This window comes from Planococcus citri, chromosome 2 (assembly GCF_950023065.1).
Source record: "Planococcus citri chromosome 2, ihPlaCitr1.1, whole genome shotgun sequence".
Lineage (NCBI taxonomy): Eukaryota > Metazoa > Arthropoda > Insecta > Hemiptera > Pseudococcidae > Planococcus > Planococcus citri.
Window position 1 is genome coordinate 56,650,477 of NC_088678.1, and position 27,766 is coordinate 56,678,242.

General features: G+C 33.3%; 1 protein-coding gene across 2 annotated transcripts in view; it reads left to right on the top strand.

The window, feature by feature from the left end:
* dpr12 (defective proboscis extension response 12) overlaps nucleotides 1-27,766 on the top strand; it is a 433,627-nt gene that overhangs the window by 338,862 nt on the left and 66,999 nt on the right. For both annotated transcript variants that reach the window (XM_065351525.1, XM_065351524.1), the window contains one exon: nucleotides 2,912-3,105. In XM_065351525.1, the coding sequence (XP_065207597.1) occupies nucleotides 2,912-3,105 (194 nt within the window). The remainder of the gene's footprint in view (nucleotides 1-2,911; nucleotides 3,106-27,766) is intronic.

Consider the following 27,766-nt stretch of genomic DNA (forward strand, 5'->3'; position numbering starts at 1 on the left):
GGTTTTGAGGAGATTAGAACTGTTCAAATCTGATCAAGTCTGTTGATCAGATCAGGGCAGTCAGATCTAGACATTCCAGAACTTTTATGGGATTAGATCTGTTCAATAATCTGATGTGACATGTTTGATAAAATCAGATCAGCTTCGGACATCTCATAACTCCAATTAGACCGGCCCAAATCCGATTAGATTTGATCTGATCTTAGATTTGATTAGATCAGATCAGAGTTTAGATGCGATTAGATCTGTTCGAATCTGATCAGACCGTTTCCTCAAATGAAATCAGATCAGATTAGGACATTCCATGGATCCAATTTAGATCAGAACGCAGATAATCAAATCAGATCAGATCAGATCAAATGATTAGATCTGCTCAAGTCTGCTCAGACTTGATCAGATCTATACATTTCATGAATCCTGTTACATCTAACTGTATCTGATCTGATCAGGTCTGAATTTTGGTGGGATCACATTCAAGATTTAAACCTTCCCTATGTCCTATTAGATCTCGCTCCTGATCCATTCAGATCAGTGTTTTTATTGGATTTGATCCATCCGGTCCAGATCAAATTAAATGTTTTTCCTGCAAAATTATTGTTCATAAAATAGTTTTGTCATTACCTATATGGTTTTATTTTAAGTTGATTTTAAAAACAATATGATGAGCTAATACATTAATTATTCGCCCTTTCAATTCCATGCCTATTGTTATTATTTGTGCAAATTCCCGTGATTTTTTAAACCTTTCAACCATTTTAAGTCGGTTTTTAGTCGTTATTGTTAAGTCATTTTAATAAGTCTTAACGATATCCCATACAACTTTTGCTACATTTTTCTCAATAGTAGAATTTCAGAAATTTTTTCACAAGTTCAGTGATTGATGCGCAATGTCAATTCACAGTTTTGTGTGATACTTTGTGTTTTTTCAAAGGTCGAATAACCATACTATTTTGCAATTTCCAAAGTTTTAATGATATTTTGGGAAATTTTTGCCAAGTTTTGTTTAAATTTTACGTCACTTATCAATTTTTGGCCATCTTCATAAATTTTAATGCGAGCCTTACGTGTTTTTTTTTTTTGAGGCAATATTTTGCGTGATTTTTGTTGAAAATTTTATTTTGATTACATATCTGATCAGTTTTCTGATTTTTTTACATTATTTTGACCAAAATGTCATGCAATTTTTCATTAACTTTCAGCTATTTTTTTTCGGTAATTTGCATGCCATTTCAACAAACTTTTGAGTAATTTTTACATTTTTCTCATTTTCTGACAATTTTTGGCAATTTTCAAACTATACGATACATTTTACAAAACTTTCAGTCATTTTGCATCGCTATCGTTGCATTTTTCCAAAAGCCAAATTTTTAGGATTTTTATTCAATTTTTGTCATTCTACTGAATCATCAATTTTTTATGAAGTAGGTATACCTACTTAGGTATAGGTATTTTAATCGAAAATCAATTCAGAAGCAATGTTCAAGTCCTCTCTTTTTCTATATGTGAAGTGGAATTTTTTCAAAATTCTCTCATCACTCACTCATATTTTTCCTGGAAAATATAACATCTTCGTATGTAATCTGGGCATTTGATATTATTACCCAAAAATATACTAGACCTTCATTTCGATTCGTTGAAGAAAAAAATCATCTTGACTGAAATGTCAAACTTACTATAGCACTCGACGAACAATCCATGTCGCTGCGCTGCTGACGAAACTTGTATTAATGCGAATTTGTGGGCCATTTTGCTCGTACGCAAGTTTACTTTTAATGAGGTTTTTTTTACCAAATTCGTGAGTAGATAGCAAAGCGATATGGACAAAGGGAGGATCGCCGGCCAAATTGTGGACTATTGGAGAAAACTTCTTTAATATAAAGTTTAAGTCGGACCAAGTTTGGCGCGGACTTTATCAACAGACTAAGGCTCGACCGTTGTATCGTATCGTACTTTTCTTAATACAAAGTGACGTATATTCTATGAAACAAGTTATTCGGCGACCGTACTGTAATGCTTTTAAGTGAGGAATAAAATGATCGAGCTGAAGAGCCAAGAAGAGAGGCAAGTTGCGAGGGTAGATTGCAATTTTCTTTCTCCGAGTAGGTACTGCTTCATCGTGTTTGTTGTTCGAGTCGTCAGAGTGACTTTTTTCTTCATCAACGTGACTTGGAGGAAGAGTTGCGGTTCGTGTAGTAGACCAGATGATGTAACATATTTGTTGCTAAAGTAAAAAGTGACAGGCTTATATATCGGTGACGCGTTTAAATAAGGTACAGTATATCGGGAGGATTAAAAGTTTTTCTTTTTTGGGCCCACTTTACCACCAGAAGCTGCAACGAACGGTGTCATGGTGGCTGGAGGGTGAGACGTGGTGCGTTTTGTAAATGCTACGAGTATCGTTAATCACATGGTACCTTTGTAGTTTGTACAGCAGCATTTATCAGTTACGAAGGCACGTGTGTAAAATGTTCAATTAGTAGGTGCGTCGCGTCGGATATGTGAGCTGTGCAAAAGGTGTGGGAACATGAAGTAAAAACTTGTACGCTTTTTACAAATTAGTAGCATCGCCGTAAGGTGATAGCGTTGTACCGCATACGGAGGTATTAATTTAATTCGCCATTATATTGCCCTCAGCCATGAACGAATTACACGACGTTGGCCCTTTTTAGGTACCTATCTAGCTAGCCGAGACTGGCTTAAAAACCATGCCATCGCATCGTCCAATAAATTAACTCGTTTTAAAATTATCTGCACGGGTTAACGATTTAAATTCTTAGCACCGAAGTGTAAAACAGATGAAAATAACACGACGAATTTAAATAACCGTCTTGAGTTTTTCTCATTCGCAGTATGTTTTTCAGAAATTGTCGCCGTTGTCTGTCTATTCGATAATTTTATTTTTCTTTTACAGATAAACGAGAAATATCGTCGTCTTCCAAACAACAACATGCGCCCGAATGGCAACAATTGTGGTATTCAAATTTCGAAGAGTTTCAAAAACTCACAGAACCTATTTTCGATAATAACACCGTTAGCAATATGACTGTTCAATTGGGAAGCACTGCGTATTTACATTGTCGCGTTAGAAATCTAGGAGAAAGAACGGTAAGATGAGATATTTGTAATTTATATGTATTTTCACCCGAATTCTGTTTTGTTTGTTTCAAGTGCATCGTAGATATATTTTGTTTTGTTTTGTAGCTTGTAATTTAAAAGTGAAATATGTCGATGTTATTTTATACTTACCTACTGAGAAAATTATTCCTTCTCAAAATGAACTATCTAGGTACTTAGCTAGGGAACCACTTTAACTAAAACTCTTCTATTCGAATGAAACGAAAAAAGATCGAAATGCCCTTCTTGAAATTCTCTCAACAAAAAGTTCAACTTCTAAACTTTATTTTTAGACTTTGACAAATGTTTGAAAAATTGACGAAAAAACCAACAGTTGTTTACGGTAAATTTCCAAAATTTTCCTAAAGTGAAACAAAATTAAAATGCCTACGTAATTACTTCATTTCAACTCTCCTAGCTCAAAACAACTCCTTTTGAACCATTCTGAAGACATGAGTGAATTCTCAATCGTCTCCAGGAATTTTAGTTGCATGAAACCAACAAATGATATTTAAAAGCAAATGAATTGCTCGTGATGTTTTGTTTCTAAAAATTCGAGTTTTTATGTTCTTACTGGAATGTGTCGAAAATTCACTTTTAAACTGACTGTTTTGGAATTTCGTGATGGTGGCCTAGAGCAGTCCAGAGTGCCCCTAAGCAGGCAGTCACCAAAGTCATTTGAACCTTCTGGAGAAATTTAAAATTTAGATGAAGAAGAATAAAACTCCTGAATACTTTAGAATGCCTCAAAAGTGGATGTTTTAGAGTTAGAGTGATTGAAAAAATAGTCATTGCTTTGGTTCGTTCCTTTTGAAAAAAAAGTTGAAAATTTACAGTTGTTTTCTTAATTTTTTAATATTTTCCAAAATTAAAAAAAAAATGAAATAAAGTTCTAAAAAAACAATTTTGTAAATATTTAATTCACTTTCATTGAAAATATTCAAACCATTCCAGGAGAAAATGATCAGATCTAAACAGATATTATCCGATTACATTTCTTGAATAATTAGATCTGGTCAGATCAAAATTGGATCTGGGGAATTTGCAGGTCTGATTTGGCCAATGTAGACCTGATCAGATATCAGATTCAATCAGATCTTCTCAATTGGATGTCATTAGATCTGATTGAATTCAATCACATCTGGTCGGATCAAATTGGATTTAGGGAAAGCCCGGATCCAATCTGATCTGATTAAATCCATTATTTTCCCCTCGGATGCAATTTCTTGGAGTAGATTTTTTTATTCTTTCTATTAAGTTTGATGAATAAGTTCAATAGACTTTTTTGGAGGGGGTAAACTTGTTAGCTACCACTTTCAACAGCTAGATTTACCCTTCGCCCCTTTTCAATGATAAAAATAATTTATTACAAGTGGTATTAGGTGCTTGAGAAGTAAAGAAGAAGGAAAGGATAAAATCGTAAAAAATTATTAGATACATATTTTATTCAAAAACGTTTCTTCTTTAAAATTTTGAAAAAATTACTTTTTTCGAAAAAAAATAACTAACATAGGTAGTGTTAGGTACCTACCTGATTAATTTTTTTAATAATTCTGTTTTCAATAATTTCGCAGCTATTTTTATGTTAGAGTTCCTCAAATTCTGACAAAAAAAGATTGAGCAATTTTGTTTTTTTAAAAAATATCGAAATCCCTCCCCCCACAGAATCTTTCCCCTACTGTTTTTTCTCTGATTCAGACACTTGTATGGGAGTTGTACAATTTTTTTTCAATTTTTATTTACTTTTGCGAAAATAAGACAGTCAAGCTCATATTCGTAGATTTTTGCACAACTGCTCAAAATAAACAAAACCGGTTCCACGACTGAATTGTTTTTTTCCCTTCAAAATTAAAAGGGATATAATTATTGTGCGAGTGAAATTAAGCAGGTACCTGTTTTAATCGTCTATTTTGAACTCTTGTCTAAAAAGTTTTTTCAGTTCAGTTTTTTTTTTATTTTTAAAACAATGAACCGAATAGTCATTTTGTATAAAAATCAAAATGATAAAGGGATGATTTTTCGTAAAAGTTGTTTGAAAATTAAAATATATCGCTTTTGCCTACTCCGAGGGCCGTAAAACTTTGACGGTATTGAAATTTTATTGCGTCGTAATTATGCTGGAAACTAATTTTATGGGTCCTCGAAGGCAAATAAATTCGCGAGCTTTGTAGTCTTTAGTTTAGTTTTGTTATTGGATTGATTTGGAATTTAAATGTTACTTTAATTGGAAAAATTTCGTATTGTATCGAAGTTTCGCTTTCTAATTGTGAAGCCAGAATAAGGTTTCGAATTCTTATTTCGTTACTGAAAATTCTTGCCCTAGGTACTTTTAAAAGGTTTCTTTGTTGCAAGAAGTCTTAAGACTTTCTTTTTGTACAGTCGTTGGTTGATTTTGTGTCGTTGTGTGCGAATACCTATTCTTATTCCAAGGATGGAATAAGATTTGCAAATTTTTTGTAATTATTATATTTTTCGAAACAGGATGGGTAGTGGGTGGTGGTTTTTTGTTTTTTGAATGATTTAGTTGAAAAAATGATCCATAATAATGTACCTATTTTCAGTTCTCAAAATTATGATAAGAAAATAAGAAATTACTTAGGTAAGTACCCTGCTCGGAAAAAAAAAACTCGAGTTCAATTGAAAGGAAAGTTGCATGAAAATATTGGAAACCAATCATGAATCCGGAAGAGCCAAAATTAATATCTTCTCAAAAAGTAACATTCCTCTCTTTTTTTTCTCGTTATCATTCAAAACTTTCAAAACTTTCATCAAACCAAAATGGAACAATCGGGAAAAAAATAGGTTGAAAAATAACCAAGAAATGATTTGAAAATATTCCCAGTAACTTTTCATTTCAAAAGGCAACACTGGAGGTTATTCATCGTCATCTGTTATATGCTGAGTATATCTTAGCTTCGTATGTATGTATTCATAGTTAATATCAATATATGATTTGAAAGTTTGTCGTAGGAATGTATGAGAATTAGTTTCGCTTTTAATGCAAATTCTCATAAATGTGACACATCCGATATGCCAAATATTACTTTTAAAAATTTACCATTTCGACTCATACTTTTTTTTACTTTAAATTTATATCGTTCCTTAACGACACGACGTTGTTGGAATGGAAAGTTTTCTTCATTTTGTTGAAATACCTTAGTTTCGTAATTTTCGGCAATTTATTCAAAATTTCGAGCCAAAAAAAATGCGTCGGAGAAAGTATATTTTATGGTGAAAAAAATTTCATTTCTTTCATTCAAGCGTATAAAAAATTACGTTAAATTTTCGCGAGTAAAAATTCCGCATCGTTTGGCTGCTTGTTATAATAAATTTATTTTTAAAGTTTTTGAAGAGATTGTTAGGGTAGGAAAAAATTAAGTTAATTTATTTGTTCTGGTCGGAGGAAAAAATCTAATAAGTTGGTTGAATTGAAATTAAGCTTTAAAAATTTACATCGATAAGAAAAATTAGGTACATGTCCCCCCACCGCCCTGTTGAACCGAAGTATCCTTATAATAAAAATAATGGTTACGCCAATCATAGGTTTAACACTTCTATCCTTTATAATTTACATAGATTAATCGTATGGTGATTTTGTCTCTTTGTACTTGCCAAACGGAATAATGTACGAGCAATTAGCATAATCGATTGAAGTAAACACTTACACGTTTGGTTTAATTGCATTGGCTCGAGTATACATAGAGAAAGAGCGAATATGGTAGAATGTATCATCGAAGGAGTTAATTTATTATTGTCGATGAATTTGTAACATTGGTAGAGCGAGCGTGTGTATTTAGGTAGACATTATACATGAGATTTGAAGTTTTAGCTGATACCTGGATGTTTCCTAAAGTAATTCGTTAGGTACGTGCTGTCTGCGTCGCCCACTTTATGAATTTAAATTTCGAGGCAGGAAAAATCTGGCTAATTTGATGCGAAAAATTACCTTTATTAGGGTGCGAAATTGCTCGTTATAACGAAACGTTTGTCAAGTGAATTCTTCACGGTGCTACGAATATTTCAAAAATTTTCAGCTTGTAAGCATTTCGTATATTTCTGTTTGAGGTCGGACGCGTGTGGGTTTATAAAATGAGAAATTTATTTCGCCTCTGTTGGAAATCTGAGCGATGAAATTTTAAACGAGAGAGTAACGCCCGAGTTTTGCGAAAGTAGGATTATGCATTGAAATTTCACGCCAGTCACGCTGCGTTATAATTTCATAAAAGAATTGCACACTGGGTAAGTTACGCCAACCTGTCTATTTGTACTTTTTATTCAAAAGTAGGCTGCAGTTTTTTTTTGTTTTTTTAGTGAGAAATAAGTTGTAATGTGAATAAAAAATTTGAATCGAAATATACCCAATAGGTACGAATAAGTAATAGCTAGGTGAAAAAAATCAAAACTTTCCACTGTTTGTAAATTTCCTCGTTTTATACCCATTTATTAAATCTATTTACTTTTTCATTCATTGGGAGAAGAAAATTTGATTTTTTGAAGGATGTACCTTTTGCACTTTTCAGTACTTACCTTGAACGAAAAGTTTTAGTAGGTATCATACTTTCTATTGAAATTGTTCTCTTGCGAAATATTATCAAAATTTTCCATGTGAACTTGTTTCCTGTTTGTTACGTTAGAAAACATTCAGCCCTGGTCTTGATACTTCGTGTAAATAGCCTGTACAAAACATTTGTAAATAGTTGAAATAATGCGAGTTTTTCTCTCAAAGGAAAAAGCTAAAAAAAAAAATCATCTCCTATGTTTTTGTCTTCGATGCTAATTAGGTTTTAGATTTTCCAGACATTTTTAGAATATTGATAAACTTTTTGGATCTGACCTGTTTCAGGATCTCCCCAGCCACTTTTGATTTTAAAGTCAACGATGAAGGAGACACTAAAAGGCCATCCAAAAAATATTCATATGTTTGAACTTGACAAAAACGATTTTAGTTTAAATCGATACGTCATACGACATTTTCATAATTTCTCAAATTCAAACTTCATACCTTCATACCAGTTGATGTATGTCACTTTATTTTCAAATTTTATTCGAATTCTGATCAATAGATCTGGCGGCCTTTCCACACCCCCCTCCCCAATACTGCGTATTCACTTTAATTTTCTCAAAATCTTACATGATGAATTTCAACTTTTGTATGTATGTACTTATGAAAAGTTGAGCTTTTATCATGAAAGTTCAACTTCGAGCATTTAAATTTTAGTAACTGATTTCAACTTTTTCATATTATTCTCTTTTAAATCCTAAAAACAGATTTGCTTCAAGTTCAATCAATCTTGAGATAAGAGCCTTCAAAGTTGACAGTTTTGCAAAAAATGTCATATATAAATTCCTCGTTCCCTTCATTCTTATGTCCTTTGAGATGGTGACCAAAAATAATGGTGGTTATTTTACTACACCCGATTTCATGTTTTCAGCAAACTAATGCAATTTATTCAACACATTTCTAACATGGTAATAAAATTGCATAATCAGTTCGCCGTAAATTCATCCAGTTTTCGATTACTTTTTTGAGGAATTTTCCCACCGAAAAAAAAAGGATAATCATTTCCGTGTCAATCAATGACCTAGTTTTTGTCCTGAGAATCTGTACCTGGGTGGAAACGTGAGTTGTTCACTGGAAGTCTCAAAAAATATCCACAAGCAAGATTGCAGAATTTACTTTCAAGTTCTGGATTCATTTTTAACAAGCTGAATTGTCTTCAACTGCACTTTTTGCGGAATATTGTGCCCAATTTTTTCAAAACCCAGGTTCCACTAGATTTTTTATGAGCAATTGCGAATTTCAGGGAGCGAAAAATTGAACGTACTTTACGGCTAAATCATCATGAAAGAAGTGAAAATTGGGGTAATTTTTGACTCTCTAATTTTAAGTATGGAGATGGGGGGAACAATTGACTGAGAGGAACTATCTGCCGGGTAGGGGTGCTGACAAAACACGTTTTTTTTGCTCATTCAAGTAGGTTTCAACACTACAGAAGTGTTGTAAATTGATATTTAAGAAAGTGAAGAATACATTAAGAAATACATACTTTGCAGAAAATTAAATTTTTGGCAACTCATTATTGGTAACGTGATGATAATTTTCACGATTTTAATGTCGCAATCGTGAGAATTACTGAAAAGATACCAGAAAAGTTTTTAAAAATTTGGTGGCATTTTTTATGTTTAAATGGAGCTAAAAGTGTGAAAATCCTACATTTTTAGGTCAAGTTGCCTTGGAAGAGAGGGGGTAGTTGGGATTTGTGGAGCTAATCCTTAAAGTTATATTTTTCATTGCAAATGGGAGGGTTGAAAAAAAGTGAAAAAACCAACCGAGGCAGATTCATTCATTTTGCTCTGCTTTGTCATTTAAAAATGTGTTTGAAAAAGTGAAATACTTATTACTTACTTACCTATGGGAAAAAATTATTCCATTCACATGTTGTAGGCTAATACATTGGTTAATTTCTGATGGGTTGCACCTATGTATTTTTAATTACCCGTCGAAAAGAAAAGAATAAAACAAAAATTGAAACTTAAAACTTTTGGCAAGCCTAAATTATACTTATGAGCGTAGACATGTAGATAACCATAATTATAGGTAGGTCTAGGTATGATTGTATTTAGTTAATAAACGTGAAGTGGATATTTTTAGTTATGGTTTTCAATAATCATTTAATGGAATTTTCCACGAAAAATATTTCACTAACAAATGCGCGAAACCGTAATTTTTACTCTTTGTTTATTCTATTCATTTCCATTCATTGGGAATTACGAAATTTTTGTGCGAAAAGTCAATATTATTGTTTACGAGGTGGAAAAACAGTTTACAAGCTATTTTCAAAGAAATAAGGTTGATATTGTCGCGTGAAATTTTCAATAGCGTAGGTTTATTACAAAAGAATACTTAATCGAGAGAAATGAACTTTGAATGAAAGAAAACTCTGAATTTCATGGAACTTTATTTATAATTTTTTTTTTTTTGGTGTGTTTTTTCTCTAGTAAAACGTTTGTTTCGCTGATAATATGCATTTTTAATTAAATTAATAAATTGGTGTGCTGAAAGGGGAAGGGGAAGGAGAAGGGAATATGTATACTCTCCACTATCGAGTGAACTTCGAAAAACGTGTTTTTTTTTGTCTTGTCAGTCATCGTAATTGTTTTTCTGCTTGTTTCAATCACATTTAGTGTTGGAAATTTCCCATTTTCTATTTTTTTTCTTCTGTTATTTTGTTTTTATTTGCTGTAAAATCAAGTAGTGAATATCATTTTTGAAATAATTTTTTTTTCATTTTGAATTTAGCATTTTGTTCTTTGTTTTTTTGTACCAACTTATTTTTTCCTCGAGTTTACGAATGTCAAAAATTGCTGCTTACCTATTAATTTAATTTTCTACGTCAAAATTTCGTTTTTTTGGAAATTTTTCTCGAGTCTTTTCAAATTTATTTCAATTAGTGTTCTGTTTAGTGTATTACCAAGTATTTTTAGAGATTTTAAAAACAAGAAAAAATATCCCAATTTGGATACTTCGTTCGTTAATGAAGAACATGAAAAGCTACACGTTGTATTATATGCACCTAGCGTAGCTTTTTTGTAAGATTACTTATTTTTTCATCATTTTTCGAGAATCTTCAAGCTTTTTTTTGCCTGCTTCGAGAAATAAATACTTAATTAGGTCCAAGTCTGTTCTAAGAGAGCTTTATAAAACTGAACTTTTAAAAAATCAAAGCGACGATATAGCTAAGAGTACATCGATGGAGTAAATTTCCCATACTGTAATATCTAAATCACTTTTGTTAATAGCGGCGAATTCTCTATCAAATAATTTGGTTTCGACGTAGTTTACTTTTTTGTTTTGCTCTTTTATTCCACGCAAAAGACGAACTGGAAAGAAATTTCAAAAACTTAATTATCAGCAACGAGTTTCTATAAATTGTAGATACGCTTCTGTGTTGAAAATTGATTTGTTTTTTTATCCTTCTTGTTTTAGAGTGAATTTTTTACAACGTTGTCTAATTCAAACAAACTTTTTCCTTTTATGTCATTGTTGATTTCATTCCATCGTCGCGCCAACGTAGGTACGCATCCCTGGTAAAAGAAACAAAGCGAGAAACGTTGAAAAAATACACAGATGAAAAAGAAAAAAAAAATCAAAAAATAAAATTACATCGCATTGACAGCCTACAAAATGAATATTATTAAACCTACGTGTATAGCCGACGCAAATGAAAATTTATTAAACCTTATCATTAGGAAAAAAATTGCTTTGTTAAATATTTTACTTTTCAAATTGCAACGCTTGACTGGCTGCAAAAAGCAACATTTCGACTGCTTTTTGCTTTTCGCCTCGAGATCATCGTCAAAAATACCTTCTCTCGCTCGAACAATGCTACTATAACATGTAGTTTTACTTGAGGTATATTTAATTTGCGCACGTATTGTCCGTTCTGTACGGGCTGCCGTTCAACGTCGTCGGTCGTTTTCTCCAGGCACATTATACCGGGTACGTACTGCAGGGTACCTAGCCATTTACCTACCTCTAGCAACGCACGTGCTCTTTAAATATTCAAAGACCTTTTTTGATTCGTAATTTTATTCATTTATGTGACGCGTCGTCATCCCACATTATTGGCCGTACCTCGACGAACGTAAATCGCATACCTTTATTTATATTCCGCTAATGCGCTTATAGTATATATATAAGGTGCTATTGTGGATTTTTTTTACATTTTATAATACGCTCTGATACTTTCATAATGGTCACATATTATCCTAAATCGAACCCCTGCTTGGTTGTCGTTGTTAAAAAATTTGTCATCGTTGTTAAATAAATTCCATAATTGTACCTCGATATTCTTGAACGATGAGGTTTTTTTTGGCTTTTTAGTTTATTGAACACTGTTGTCAGAATGAATGGTGATTTGCGTTTATTGGAAAAATGCAAGAAAAGGGTGGAGAGAAACACGGTGCGAAATGATGTTAAAAGTACGTGGTGAGATTCGCTGATTTTGAATTTAATTTTAAAACCAGTGGTACTCGTAGTAACAGACACGGTTCAAACAGTGTTTATGACAGACACTGCTTAAAACCAGTGTTTGTGACAGACACTGCTTGAAACCAGTGTTTGTGACATACCCTGTTTAAAACTAGTGGTGGTGACAGACAGTGTTCAAAACGGTAGTGAAAGACACTATTTAAAGCCAGTGCGGTAGTGACAGACACTGTTCAATAGCAGTGTTTGAAACATATACCTACTGTTCAAATGCGGTGTTTGTGACAGACACTGTTTGAAACCAGTGGTAGTTATAGTTACAGACACCGTTTTTGAAACTGGTGTTTGTGACAGACACAAGCAGTGGTAGTGACAGACACTGTTTAAAACCAGTGGTAGTGACAGACACTGTTTAAAACCAGTGGTAGTGACAGACACTATTCCAAACCAGTGTTTGTGACAGACACTGTTCAAAAGCAGTGTTTGTGACAGACACTGTTCAATAGCAGTGTTTGAAACACCTACTGTTCAAATGCAGTGTTTGTGACAGACACTGTTTAAAACCAGTGTTTGTGACAGACACTGCTTGAAACCAGTGGTAGTAACAAACACCGTTTTTGAAACTGGTGTTTGTGACAGACACTGTTTAAAAGCAGTGGTGGTGACAGACACTGTTCAAAACCAGTGTTTGTGACAGACACTGTTTAATAGCAGTGTTTGAAACAGATACATGTTTTAATGCAGTGTTTGTGACAGACACTGTTTAAAACCAGTGTTTGTGACAGATATGATATCCTTCTTCTTCTCTTCACTTGTGCTCTCAGCAGTCTTCAGAGGTCTTCAAAGTCTTAAAAATAAAAAAAATTTCAAAACATAAAAGGAAACGTAACCAATCTTAAATTTGGAATGATAAAAATTCATCTTAATTTTTACTTGGAAAGACTTGAAGAAATTTTCATTTGGTTGTCTACTTCTTTTTTTCAGGCTTGTTAACCGGTTTTTAACCATTAACCGTAACCGCAAATTAACCAGTAAATTAACCGAAAAAAAATTAACCGTAACCAAAAAACCTTTTTTTTTTGAAATATCACTAACCATAACCGTAACCGTAACCGTTTTCTGAGATCAAAATAAACCGTAACCATAACCTTAACCGAAAAATGTTTAGAAAAAAACCGGTTACAAAATTTTCAAATTCATTTCTTTTTATCTGAGTTTTTTTTCAATGTGATTTGTAGTGATTTGAAATTTTAATCAAAAAAATGATCAAAAGATGAAATATTACCAGTTTTCCCATTTTTTAAACTTCAAAATTTCAAACTCCGAAAGAATTTTTGGAAATTTTCAAATTTTTAACTGTAATTTTAACCATTAACCGAAATTTTAAGCTCAACTGGAAAAATTACCACCAAAAACTGTAACCTTAACCTTAACCATTAACCGAAAAAAATGGTCATCAATAACCATAACCTGAACCTTAACCATAACTTTAAAAAATAAATAACCTTAACCGTAACCTTTAACCAAAATTTTGAATTTCTTGTTTAATTTTTAACCGTAACCTTAACCGGAAATATTTTTTTTTCGGTTAACAAGCCTGCTTTTTTTCAGAAGATATAAAAAATTATGCTTCTGTTTTGTTGTTATTGCTGTTGTTCTTTTTTTCAAGACGACAAAAAATCTGAATTGAAGAAAATGAGGGTATACGTATTCATGTTCAGAGGTTTTGGAAATATACCATTTGATATAATTATGGTATCGCTCAACTTGGTCTGTATTATTTCAGACTTTAAAACCAAAAACAGAGACGTTGGGAAATGTGGATGTGGATCAGAAAGATGTGAAAGCTTCATTCAATATAAACACTTACCGGATACTTTTGTCTCAAATTGGAGGGAAGGGGGTGCTCGCTTTCTTCAAGAGTACTCATTTTGAAAATGTCATATTTCTATAATAATAACATGAGAAAAAATTAAAATAACAGAATCTTTCAGGATTTTTAACCAAATTCACAGCTCACAAATAATCTTCTATTTTAAATTTAGAACTTTCTGCCATATACCCATTGCTTAGAAAAAACCTCTACCTCCGAAAGCCCTAACAAAATATTCCTGATTCAATCAGACTCGCTCTCTGCTCTTCTATCAATTCAAAACAAATTTTCTGAACATCAACTTGTTCATAAGATCCATCAAATCATTTATAAACTTCAGACTACTGACAAAATTATTAAATTCATGTTTGTTCCAAGTCAAGTAGGCATTGAAGGAAATCAGACAGTAGATGAGTCAGCTGAAACAGCTGTTAACCCCTCTAAAATTTTCTCTGTGACCCATGATGAGTTGATGACGTTATTAACATTCTAAAAATCATCCAAAACTCCACTTGGCAAAATCCATGGAACTCAAAAACAAATCACAAACTATTTAACCACAAAAAATCAATCCTCCCTTGGAAACACCTTAATCGATCAGAAGAAATTATAATCACCCACCTCCGAATTGGTCAAGTCAAATTAACCCATAACCATTTGTACACCAAAGCACCTAAACCCACCTGTCAATTCTGTGATTCTGAAATAATCTCCACTCAACACACCTTCTATTCTATTGTCCCTCCATAAAAACAAACGCCAATTAATCCTTAAACATTTCAGACCTTGACCCTACAATTCCTGACAATATCAAACAGATGGAAAACGTTCTTAAATTCATCAAAGAAATCAATCTTTCAAATCAAATCTAGACTAACATCTCGAAACTGAGCGTAAAACTCCTGGCAATTATACACGACCAGTATAAAAAAATGTAAAAAAAAAATCATAGTTTCAAAATCATGAACTAAATTTTTTAGTGCTAAAGCGCATTTTTTGATGTTTGGTGAATTTTCAAAAATTAAATTCGGGCCAAAAATTTAAGAAAATCAAAATGTTACCAAATCTATGAATATGAAATTTGGCGTCAACTCCAACTATTAATAATCTTTCAAAGCGATTGAAAATGGTTTTGAACCATTTTGAGTAGTTCTGGAGTCTCCAGCAGATATTAGAAAGTTGAAACCGCAAAAACGTTACCCATGCGTTAATTTATAACCTCATTTCAGCTTGCTAAGTCGATTAAAGGAGGTTTTAAGTGGTTTTGGAGCCTTCGGCTATATTTTGGAAGTTCCAGATATTCAAAGTTTGAAAATTCTCCCAAATTGGTCAAAAAACATTTCTGTTGGAACATTTGAAATTCTCGTGAAATTTTAACCAATTTTGATAGGTCACATTACACTTTTCCGAAAATGCCAAAAAACCCATGACTCGATTTTAAATTTGATAATTCTTCAAAATTTGGGCAAAAAACATTTTTGTAGAAACATTTGAAATTCTCGTGTTATTTTAATCAATTTTGATAGGTCATATTTCACTTTTTCAATAATTTCAAAAATCCATGGTTTGATTTTAAGTTTTTAAATTCTTCAAAATTGGCCAAAAAACATTTTCGCTGAAACATTTGAAATTCTCGTGAAATTTCAATCAATGTTGTTAAGTCGCTTTGAAAATTCTTCAAAAATGGTCAAAAAACCATTTTCGTTAAAATAATTAAAATTAGTGCTAAAATTGAACCCATTTTGATAGGTTGCATACTTTTTCAAAATTTTAAAATGCATCTAGCATGGCCTACTTTTCGACTTAAAAATTCTTCAAAAGTGCTCCCTCCCCATCACTTCCTCTCACTAAAAAAATGAGGCCGGTATTTTTAAATGTTTCATTATGTTTTTGGAGAAGAAAAACTCAATAAAATGAATTTCCAAAATCATGATCAATGACTAATGATTCCGAATTGTATAATATTCATGCATAAAAAGTTCCTTCATAAAGCTTCCTATACAAGCAAAATTTCCACGACCGAGTTTACAACAACAACCACAACATTCACAGTACCAGCAATAAAGTCTCTAGGTACAAATTTTATGTCCGACGTTTTACTCTTCGTTGACTTAATCTCTATAACTTGTTCTCTACCTTTCGATATCTAACTCGGTAATACGACTGAGGGCTGAATTTAAATTATACGCCGTCGGAGATTTTCTTTCGTTAATTACCGCACGTTTCCAAGTCACTGTTAGTATACGAGTTACGACCACCTATAACCTGCAGCTTCGGAGTATCTACATAGGTACAAAAGTAGCGAACGCAATGCCTCGACGATTCGAATTCCAAAAACAATAAGTAGGATGTATAGTACGCTGCTGGCTCGTACACTAAAAGTTATTTCGACGCTCGAATGAGTTCAATTTCAACAATTCGACGTCGTTAGTCATTTTTCCATTCGTAATCGATGATTGAATATTAAATAGCATCACCGCTTCGACGCTTATTGTTATTCAGCCGGCGAGAGATAAAGATGGAAAACAAGAAATGTAAACGACGTGAAGTAGTTAAGAGTAGGTATAAACGCGGGTAAAACGAAACGACTGGAAGAGGGGAAAAAACTTCTTATTCGACAACTCGAAGAACACTATTTTATCAGCAACTTCAATGAAATTGACAATTATTGAGAAAATCTCCTCGAGGTGACATTTATCAATTATGAATTTCTGCTTTTAAATCGACACTCTCATAACTGAAAAATTAATCGCTCTACGACTGCTGCCATTTTTCGCGCTTAGCAATCCCACTGGTATGCGTTTGGAAGACATGGAAAATGAGTGAGAGATGAAGAGAAAGCAAGAAAAAAAAGAAGAAAAAAGCTAAAAGTTATCGTCTTGTCAGATATAAATACTTAACGTAGCGTTCAGATTTTCTACGCTGTAACCACTACCAGTAGCTTCATCACGTTTCAAGTTTTTTGATTAACTCTCGGGCGGCGCGGCTCGCAGCAGCCTTTAGATATATACGGCTTGCGAGGGTAAAGGAAGAGAATAATGCCTCGACAAAAGATTGAAACGCTGATAATTTTTCACGTTGTTACTCTATGGCGTGGTGTATACGCTGTACGGTATTATACGTACTATACACCGAACAACACTTGGCAAAATATAGAATTTTTTACTCGTTGTTTCTTTCTTGCCTCGCTCGCGTCGACATCAACATAACCGAAACCGCAAAATAAATACCAGTCATTAAACGATACCCGAGAATAATTCGAAAAAATCTCTCTTCACCTTATCACCCTTATCCGCGAAGAGGTTAATGTCATAATACAAACGTGTACCGCGCCCTGCACTGCACATACACAACGAGACCAAAAAGCCAGGCGCTAGGTAATCATCCTGTTCGTGACTTCAACAGCTTCAGCTACAAATGTTCAGTCATTTAACACTTTAATGTCTCCCCGTTTATTTATCCGCCACCTCTCGTGCTCATCACCCGCCTACATCCTCGTTACCAATGCTCGCCGACCAGATAAAAGCAGTTAACGACCTTGCTCAAGCTCCAATTCCATACTTTATCTCATTTTAATGCTCCTAATGTACGCGTATTTACTCCACTACTACGCAGCGTTGAAAAGGTACTGGCCGAAAATTTTCCGAACAGATTGTGTACGAGCAATCTTGAGCTCTCCTCTCGAGCCTACATCGCTCTTCCCTGCTTCGTTCCCTTTTTCTGTATTTCACACAAAGACGCGAACGCGTGCCGACCCTTTATTAATGAACCACAGATTACCGAGCCTTTCGAGGTAAATCTTGCAAGAATTAAAAATTAATTTTCGCCTCGGACTACACAGCTTGTGTATTTACATTTTATGATTTTACCTGTGAACAGTTCGCCTACGCGTAAACATAAATTCAAATGTGGCGACATTTTGTGTACTCATGTATATTTGAAGACGTATCTCCTCATAAATATTTTTGAAACCCGGAAGGGTCACTTTTTATATCATTTCCAAAAATTGGACGATGGAGTTGAAAAATATTTTTTGATTTTTATACTCGTTCAAACACTACTTAATTGTTAAGTCAATGAGCTCCTGGCGCAGAACCCGTCTCTCATTATTTACTTCAAAAGTAGGTACATTGTTAAATTGTACACTCAAAAAATGCGTTTTGATAAATAGATACATAATTTTTTTTAAGCAGAAGGGAGGGAAATAATCTCTTCTAAAAAGTAGGAGCTCATTAATTTCATATTACATACAATACAAGCTGACCAATCAATTTTGAGCTGTATTGGGAAACAATGTTCATTTAAATTTACTTAGGGAGATATCTCAACTAGTAGACAATTCTTGAACTAGACAAAACTGAATTGAAGAAGCATGCAAAAACACACCACCAGCCCAAATTTCAGCTGCTTAATGCAATTTTTGATTTTTGGCAAATTTTTAAAAATTGTGTTCGGGATAAGAATTTGAAAAAAAAAAGAAAATTTGACCAAATTGGGCTAGAATGCTAAAATTTTAAATGCACCCTATTTTCGATCTTCTGAATCAATTGAAAACGGTTTTGAAGCGTTTTGTGCAATTTTAAAGATTTCAGCAGATTTATGAAAGTTGAAATTTAAACAAAATTTTAACCAATGAAGTTGGAAAGTTACAATTTACATTATACACCAATTTGGGCATTATTCTGAATTTATTGAAGGTGGATTTCAACCATTCTGAAGCTTCCAGCCATATTTAGGAAATTCCAGATTTTCAAAAAGTTCCATAAAAATCATAAGAATTTTTTAATTTTTGAAGAATTTTCCAACTTGAAATAAAGTCGTGGATTTTTGAAATTTTTGGAAAAGATTTCATGCGACCTATCAAAATTGATTAAAGTTTCCCAAGAATTTCAAATGTTTCTACAAAATTTTCTTTGACCAATTTTTGAAGAATTTTCAAACTTGAAAACAAGGCATGGATTCTTGAAATTTTTGGAAAAGTGTCATGTGACCTATCAAAATTGAATAAGATTTCACAAGAATTTCAAATGTTTCAGAAAAAATGTTTTTTGGTCATTTTTGAAGAATTTTCGAACCTAAAATTAAGTTACAATTTTCAATGAATTTGGGAGGTTGAAAATTAGAGAAATATCTACCAAACTTCAACTTTTGAGGTTGATTTGGTGAAATTTTTTTTTTTTTTTTTTTGGTTTTTTGGGTCAAATTTAACTTCTAAAAATTTACTAAATGTACTTACTTTGGCATCTGAAATTTTGGCTGGCGACTCATTTTGAATGCTCTTTCGATTTAGCTCAATAGGTCAAAAGAACGTGTCTTAAAACTTCCATAGGTAATCAACATGTTAGGTCCTTATAAGTTTATTTTTGAATTCATGGTGAATTTTTGAAAATCTAAAAAATTCAAAAAAGTTGCTTCATAAGGCAGTTCTTGAACTTTTTCATCGATATAGATAAAAGTACATTTCTTTTGAACAAAGTGCAGATCCGATGTGAATAATTCCTTCAGCTCATCCTCTCGCCCATAAACAACTAAGTACTGATTTTAGGCTATTCTGGAGCTTCCAGCAATTTTTCAAATTTCTCTAAGAATTTCAAATCGCTCCAGAACGGCCAAATTGAACTTTAAAACTCATAACTTTGTTCAACGCTTATTGAGTACCCTCACAACCGTTTTACGTAGATGGTTACTGAGAAAGTCGAGGGCTAACTGTTCAGAAGTGCATTTTTGACTATGTGTATAATTTAAAAATTTCAAAAAAGATTCCCATACACCGAGTGATTTTTTTGTAAATATATAAAATAGTCTGATGAGTCTACACAATCACCTGCCCCTATAAAAATCCTAGTTTTAATTTTTTGGAGCCTCCAGCGAATTTTCAAATTTTTCCAGAAATTTCAAATTACTCTGGCGAGGGAACAAACATGAACTTCGAAAACGGTCGAGAGGTTGTCCAATAAGCACCAACCAAAGTTATCAGTTCTAAAGTTAATTTTTGAACACTTCAGAGTGATTTGAAATTCCTGGAGAAAATTAAAAAAGTAGGCTATACTGGAAGCTCCAGAATACCCCTAGATCATACCTAGGATTTCTTAATGCGTGGAAGTTGAATTAGAAGAATTATTCGCATTGTCTCACTTCATTGAAAAAAAATTATATTGATGAAAAAGTTGAAAATCTTCCTCGAAGCAGCTTTTTTGAATTTTTTAATTCCCCAAAATTTGCCAAAAAGTCCTAAAATGAACTTAGGACCTGAAATTTTGAGTTTCGTTTGTATCCGAGACTGTCAATTCAAAAGATTCCTTCGTAAGGAAAAAATCTGGTCTAAAAATGTTGTTTTCTATAAAATTTATCAGTCGTTAATACGAACAAAACGTCGTCGCGACATCGTATATTGGTTAAAATCAGCGTCAGCACTAAACGTATGACAGGGAGAAGAATAAGGTACGTGTGAGCGCCAATATAGATACACAGTCGTCGTATACTATGTATTGTGAGAAAATTTAAACTCGCAAGCGCTGCCAGTGCGTGCACAGTTTTTAGTGTGTCGAAAGTTTTCTTGGAAAGTGGTTTGATAATTGGGACCAAGCGAAACAAGGGGTAAGAGTGAAGTTTCAGCCGATTGTTGTCGAGCGACGAGGGCAAACGCGGCAAGGAGCGGATTAAAAGTGAAACGGGTAAAAGAAGGAAGAGGAAGTAGTCAGGTTTTGGTATACGCAAAAGCTGGTAAATGGAGAGAGCGGTCAGACGTTGATGATGTTCGCTTGTCCGAGAAACCGTCAATAACCGAAGATCAAATTTTACTTTTCTAGTCACGTTTGGGTAAGAATTGACCTCTCGTCCCTTTTTCTCTTCATGACGCTGTGTTGTTCCTTGTTACACAATATTACAGTGTAAGAATTTCAGTTTCGCTATTTGTGCGCTGGCTAAATTAAATTCTTAGAGCCTTTCAGGTTACGCGATGAGACGGCCACACACCGAAGAGTGAAAAGGGAAAGCGAAAATACAATATAAAAAATAAAACTCTTTAGATGACTCGTATAACAGCTTATTTTTCTATAGGTTCTTTCTATACTCAGTTTACATTTCTTATTTGTTCTTAGCCGTTTTTGACAAAAGGATTATTATGTGGAATTTTCGGTTGTGTGTCTTTTAACCTGCATGCGTGTGCTATTCGGCAGCTTTTTCGTATTCGCCTTTCGTCTTCGGGTGTGCGTGTCTTACCAGCCCAGCCTCGTATGTGTTGTGTGCGAGTGTATTAGCCCAAGAGATGACAGTAGACGCCACATAAAAGCTTTATCGTTTTCGACGTCGTAAAATAAATAACCAACAGGGAAACAATTGCGAAATAAACACCTAGACGTGTGAATTTTCTGATCCATGCTGTAATTTTTAATGTTCGCCGCGTAAGTGGAAAAAATACCGAAAAAAAGACACAGAAAGGTACCTACTTGTATATTGCGCTGGGAACCGGAGCCGTGTATTTTTTTCCCTGCTGCATGTGAGACGCTCAAATGAAACAGCATAGAAGATAAACAATTTATTTCTCAGGTAAAATGTTTTTTTTTTTTTTTGTGCGTTGCGCATTTTCACCATATACGGATCATTTTACGTAGAGGAAATTGCCTTCGGAAACCGCGTTTTCCACGAAAATCTCAGTTTTTCCGTAACGGAAACGGAGTTAGACTAGCGCCATTTAAATGTGGTTTTTATTAACCTTATTTTTTTTGCCCAACTTTGCCACACACACTCTCTATATAGGTATCGCATGTGTGTATTTTTTTCTCTCCTATTGCTCGTTTTCGTACATAAATACTTAGGCCTATACGAGTCGCAGAGAGTTTTTTTTCTCCCGTTACATGGAAATTCGAAATAAGCTTTTAACACGTATACGCACGTACGATTTCAAACGTCCTACATAAAGCTACGTACGAAGTATACTCTTTGGTAAAACGAATACAGATAGAGAAAAAAGAAAATGTATGACATTTTTCATTCAATTGACAGTGTCGAAGAATTTTTTTTTGCGCCTCGACGAATTGTCATTTGTACGGCAAAAAGTCACAAGCTTTGCGTAGGCAATCGAAATACTTGCAAAGAGCTGGTCGAATATCATGAAAATTGAATAAATTTCAAGCCAAAGACTCGACATGTCTAAAACGAGAAAAAAGTATCGACGAAAAATCGTGCAAGACAGCGCAAAAGTACCACCTAGAGAACAATAATAACGGAAAGAGAATTTTCTCTAGGACAAGTCGTCGTCGTCATCGGCGGCGCAGGCCGAAAAAAAAGCAAAAGGAAGCGAACGATGAAGAAAAATAAGAAACCCGTCCCGTTTATAAAATTTCACGCTAAGAAAAATTTCAAAGTGGTTAGAAGTTGGTAATTTTTTTCGTCATTCTTTTCGGCCAATAAAGAAATCGCATAAAGTAATTCCAATTTATACAAATCGATATGTAATTTTCATTTTTTTTCTTGTGCAGTTTTTTCTTCTCTCTCTCTCTCGTCTAAATGGTCGCATCGCTCAATGTCTGCTTGATCTTTATTGCCGTGGTTTTATTCTCTCGTGCTAGACGATTTTGCACAAAGAACAGGATGTGATGGAGATTTTCGAAGATTTTTTTTTTCGTGGGGATTTCGAGATACGACTTGGGAAGGAAAAAAAGACCGCACCGTTTTCTTATTAGAAAGCTTGGTTAAATTTGAAGATATGTGGGAACTGTTTGGCTGTATATAGTGTAACTTTTAAGTGTGCTTACTCCTACACACATATTTCCAGCTGAATGCTCGGTGCGGTATTTTTTTATTAAGCCGGTTATCACGATACTTGCTCAAAAGCATTGTATTCTTCTTTACGCACAGAAAGGGAGAGCGAATTGTTGATCTCGAAATATTTTGCGGCTATTTTACTTCCGTTTGAAGCGGACCAAGGTTTTTGGCACGGATTTAAGGGTACACTTGTGTTGGTCAAATCATTAAATGAGGTTTTCTTGCGAGTTTTTTTTTTTTTTTTGACTAGAGGTTACTTTGTGCTCATGAGAATGAAATTTTGATGCAAATGTAATTTTGCTTCTTACGTGTAACAAGAAAATGAAAACCAGCAACAAATGCCCAAAACATGCTACTTTCTTTGAAGCTTTGAACAGGAGAGATGATGTGAGTTTTTGAAAAACAATATTGTGTATGCAGCTGTAGATAGCAGATCTCGATTCATGAGGCGAGTTTTCAATCGAGTACCAAAAATCAATTCATTTTTGATTTTCAATAGCGTAGGTAGGCTATATGATTTATTATGTTTGGAATGAAAAATTAGTTTTGCCCTCGAAAATAGAATTTCAGATCAAAAATCGATTAATCGAAATCCAAAAATTAATTCATTTTTATGATTTTCGATCATTTATGAAATTTTTATCAAACATGTTCGAGATGAAAAATCAATTTTAGCCTCAAAAATAAACTTGCGGATCTGAAACCGATCATGATGAAAAGTCGATTAATAGAACTCGAACATCTAAAATCGATTCATTTCGATTTTTAGTCTCATATATGATCGAACATGTTCGAAACAATAAATCAATATCTGGTTCGAAAATCGATCATTGGTACCTACTTAAGTAGGTAGGTATTTGTACATAGTCAAAAATCGATTCAAATAGGTACCAAAAATCGAATAATTTCATTGATTATGCTACTCATGTTCAAAACTATGTACATAGGTAGAGGTACTCGTATATTAGGTAGGTATCTCGTTTTGTATTTCTTCGTTTCATCTTCAAAAAAATCACGTTTTTTTGCTCGAAAATCGATGTTTTAAAAATAGATTTTGATTTTAAATTCGTTTCTGTTAGGAAAAGATTCAACCTATCAAAACGACATTTTTTCAAAGATAATCGAGAGGTTTAATTTCCATTAAATTCTAGAACAAATTAACTTGCCCTTGGCCATTTGATCAGCAGAACCGTCCATTTAGTTATAGCGCGAATTCCATTAAATTTAAGGCATTTACATACTAACCCTTTTTGCAGAACTTCTTGCAAACATGAGAAATCCGAAAATTTGCGAATGGTTACAAACCGATTCAAGTCTACTAATAATCGATTTAGAAGGTCGAAAATTGCAATGTAAAATTTTTTCAGCTTTATACCTCTATTTGATCACATTTTTATGTTTTTTGTTGGACAAAATGCATCAAAATTTAAATTTTCAGAAATGTTCCTACAATCAAAAAATTGAATTCATCTCCAAAATTTTATGAAATAGTCTATTTTTGGGTTATTTTTTTATTTATTTTTTTTTAATTTTTTCTGGCGAGAGTGCTTTTTAAATTGGGCTCTTGAAAATTGAAAATTTATGCTGTTTTTTTTTTTACAAAATGAAAAAGGAAAAAATACTTAGGTAGCTAAACATCGTTATTATTTTGTTTTTGAATTTCTCTGAAAATTAATATGAGAAGGAGAAGTCTCTGTTCAAGATTCCTCAACTTTATCGTAAGCTTTTGAAAAATGATGGATCATTTCTGATTATTTCAGAGAAGATGAAAATTGTATTCAAATAATACATATTATGTTGAGTTAATTCAAATGGGTACAGACTTCATTAGGTTCCGTACTTATAATTTATATTTATGCAAAGGCCAAAAATATTTAATCCCATTTGTTTGAGTGGAACGAAAAAGACACTTTTTTATCATTCTTTTTTCCTTAACTTTCTTTTCAAAGTATTGATTTTTTTTTTTAGTTTCTACTTACATTGAATGTAATTAAACGACGATGTGATAAAAGTTTTTAATTCCTTTGGGATGCGATGATGTAATTTTGAAAATAAACTTAAGATTGTTCTGTTGACTTCGTTAATGATGAAAAAGTTAATAACGAAGCGTGATTTGGGAAAATTGTCAGTTGTCGTATTAAAATACAAAAAAAATCTCTTTGCGCAGTATATTAGTTAGGTATAGGTGAAGTCTTCTAGAAGACGGAAACAGATCGATGTATCAGAAGTATCCAAAAAATAAATCTTACAGAAAAAAATTGTGATCTCAAACTTACTTGCATTACAAATATCTACTCGTAGGCTATTTGGAGTAATTTTTTCCTTTCCTTGAGTCGCCTATTTTTGTTGGCGAGAAAAATTCTAATTATGATGCAGGTACAATGATTTAAGAGATTCGAAAACTTGTATTACCAAGACTAGTAGGTATTAACCCCTTGAAAAACTCTCATGATTTTTAATGATCTGCTGTTAAATTCATCAAAAACTCTCTCTCGTTCGAAGCAGAGTGCTTTATTCAAGTCAAGCATAGATGCAATAATAAAAAAAGACATAAAGACTTCTATATTAAGTACCTAGGTGACCAAGTTTATTAAACTTATATCATGGTATAGATTTACAAGACGCCGGATTTTTCCTACTTAAATGTTTGATGTTGAAAAATCCGTCGTGAAAAATTCCGAACTGGAAATTGTCATCTTAATACTCGGACGGAAATATAATTCAGAGCGCAAGTTGGCGTTCGCATGTTGACATGAAAAAGCTATACAGAAATTAGAAACTAAACGTATTTTTAAATTGAGAGAAATACGGTACGACGATATTCTTTCCAACAGCGAAGCGAATTTAAACTCGATAAACAACGATCCAACGAGTGAAAAAATAATAGTAAAATAATTTCAAGCTCGATTATCGTGCGATCAAAGGTTTCACAAAACACGACATCATTTTACAAGGTAATCTGATGATGTGTGTTTATTTTTTATCAGGGGTGGATTCACGTTGTGTGTGTGTGTTTTTTGTCGTTGATCTTTTTTCTTAATATGTACGACGACGTGTGTTCAGATTGACGATAAAATCTTGTTAGAGTGTTCCAAATATATGTTTGATGTGCTCGTATGTGAGTTTGCTAAACGCAAAAAATAAGATGTTCACGTGGAGGGAAAAAAGAAAAGAGGTGTTAGGAGTTTTAAATGCTCATTTACATTGACTCGAGTAGCTCTAGACAATTGATTTCAGAGTCATGCGAGAATTTTATTTGCACCAAGACTACCTATGAACGCTTAACAATGATAGGTACCTAATTAATTACTTTGATAAGAGTGCTTAGAACTTGAAAAAAAAACTACAGTCAGTCATCATTTTGTCACCAAAACGCTGCCTTATTTTTTTCATGCATATTCCAATGATACGAACTAAAAAGTACGTACTTTTCCTGCAAAAATCTTGGCGAAAATAATTAAAGAACTTTACCACGCTATGTAGAAAAAAAACGTACGATAATTGGAAGCCGAGCGATGCGAAAAATTACTCAACCAATAGTGTAAATTTTAATTTGTTAAAACTCGAACGTATTTTCGCTGTTTGTAACGTGCAGAAAAAAATATCTAAAAACCTTTTTGGGCTAAAAACTTTTCGCTTCCACGTTACTTCCGTTTTTAAGGAATTAAACCACCGTTAAACAAAAGTTACTTTTTACGAGACACACGCCATTTCAAAATGAAAAAAAAAATGTTTTAAGGTCTTTTCATGGGCTTTTTTTCTTTTTGGTTTTAAAAATAAACGCTGCCGGTCTAGTTCGATCGAATCCATTCGGTCGTTTCTTTTGAGCTTTTGAACTTTTGCGTTGCGTTGTATGGGAATAAGGGAGACTTTCTTTTTATCAGCTCTTTAGCGTGAGAGATGTGCTTTAACTAATGAGAACTTCACGGATCATTGAGGCAATGGTTTAAGAAAATACGATGGACTTTATATATTTTACAAAACTAAACAGATAATTTCAATTTATAAACGCTCTTTTCTCCTTTTTCAGTTTCACGGTTTTCGACTTTTGAAATCTTCCACATCGAGGAATTTTTTTATTCGGTTAATGGTTGAGGATGAAATTAATTCGGTTACCTACGTTGCGTGAAGTGCAAATGCATGGAAAGAAATGAAAATGATTGAAAGTTTTTTTTCGTCCTCTCACTTGGGGACTTGGGTGATTTTTCAAATAGGAGCACGTGGCGCTTGAATGTCTATTTCATTATTTTAGATTTGTGACCTTGATGCCTACAGCCCTGGGGTTTTGACAATTGTGGGCGAGGAAGATACCGAGGGCTGTGATTTGAGAAATGAATGCTTGGAAAATCTAACTCAGCTCCTTTGAATGAGTGATAATTGGTGTGTCACGCGTTGATCGGGGACATAAGGATGTATCTGCCGCATATTTTTAGTTTTTTGTCTATTCGATCACGATTAAGAGTACTGTTGAGAGGAGCAGGGAGTGTTCAGAGGTGCCGGATCGAAAAAAGAGGTCAATATTTGAAGTTGGTGTCATAAAATGAGTAATAAATAATAATCGTTAAGTCAATACATTTTTGAAATTTTCTTGAATTTTGAGCGTCCCTTAAATCAGTTGAGATCTAAATTTGAGAAAAATAGCTAAAAACTTATGAATTTTTTTTCGACTTTTTGAAATTGAAAATATTGATAAAAAATTGATACCAAGGCGTTTCAAAATATTTCTTATATTTCAATATATTTACGAAGAAAAAATTTTTAAGACTCGAATTAATTCAAAAATAAACGATTTGGAAATTTTCAGCTGCTCAGTAAAACCCTACCAGTGGTCTCGGATTTTGACGGCAATAGCATAAATCGACGCAGAATCTCAAATACTTTCATTTGAGACTGGTCTATTTTTTTCAAAACAGGTTGAGTAGCAACAGCTAGGAGCGAAAAAACTACAACTTTTTCGAAAATGTCTCTTCTTTAAGGGTCCATAATATCGTCCCTCTAGGGGCCTCTCCAGAGCTAAAAAAATT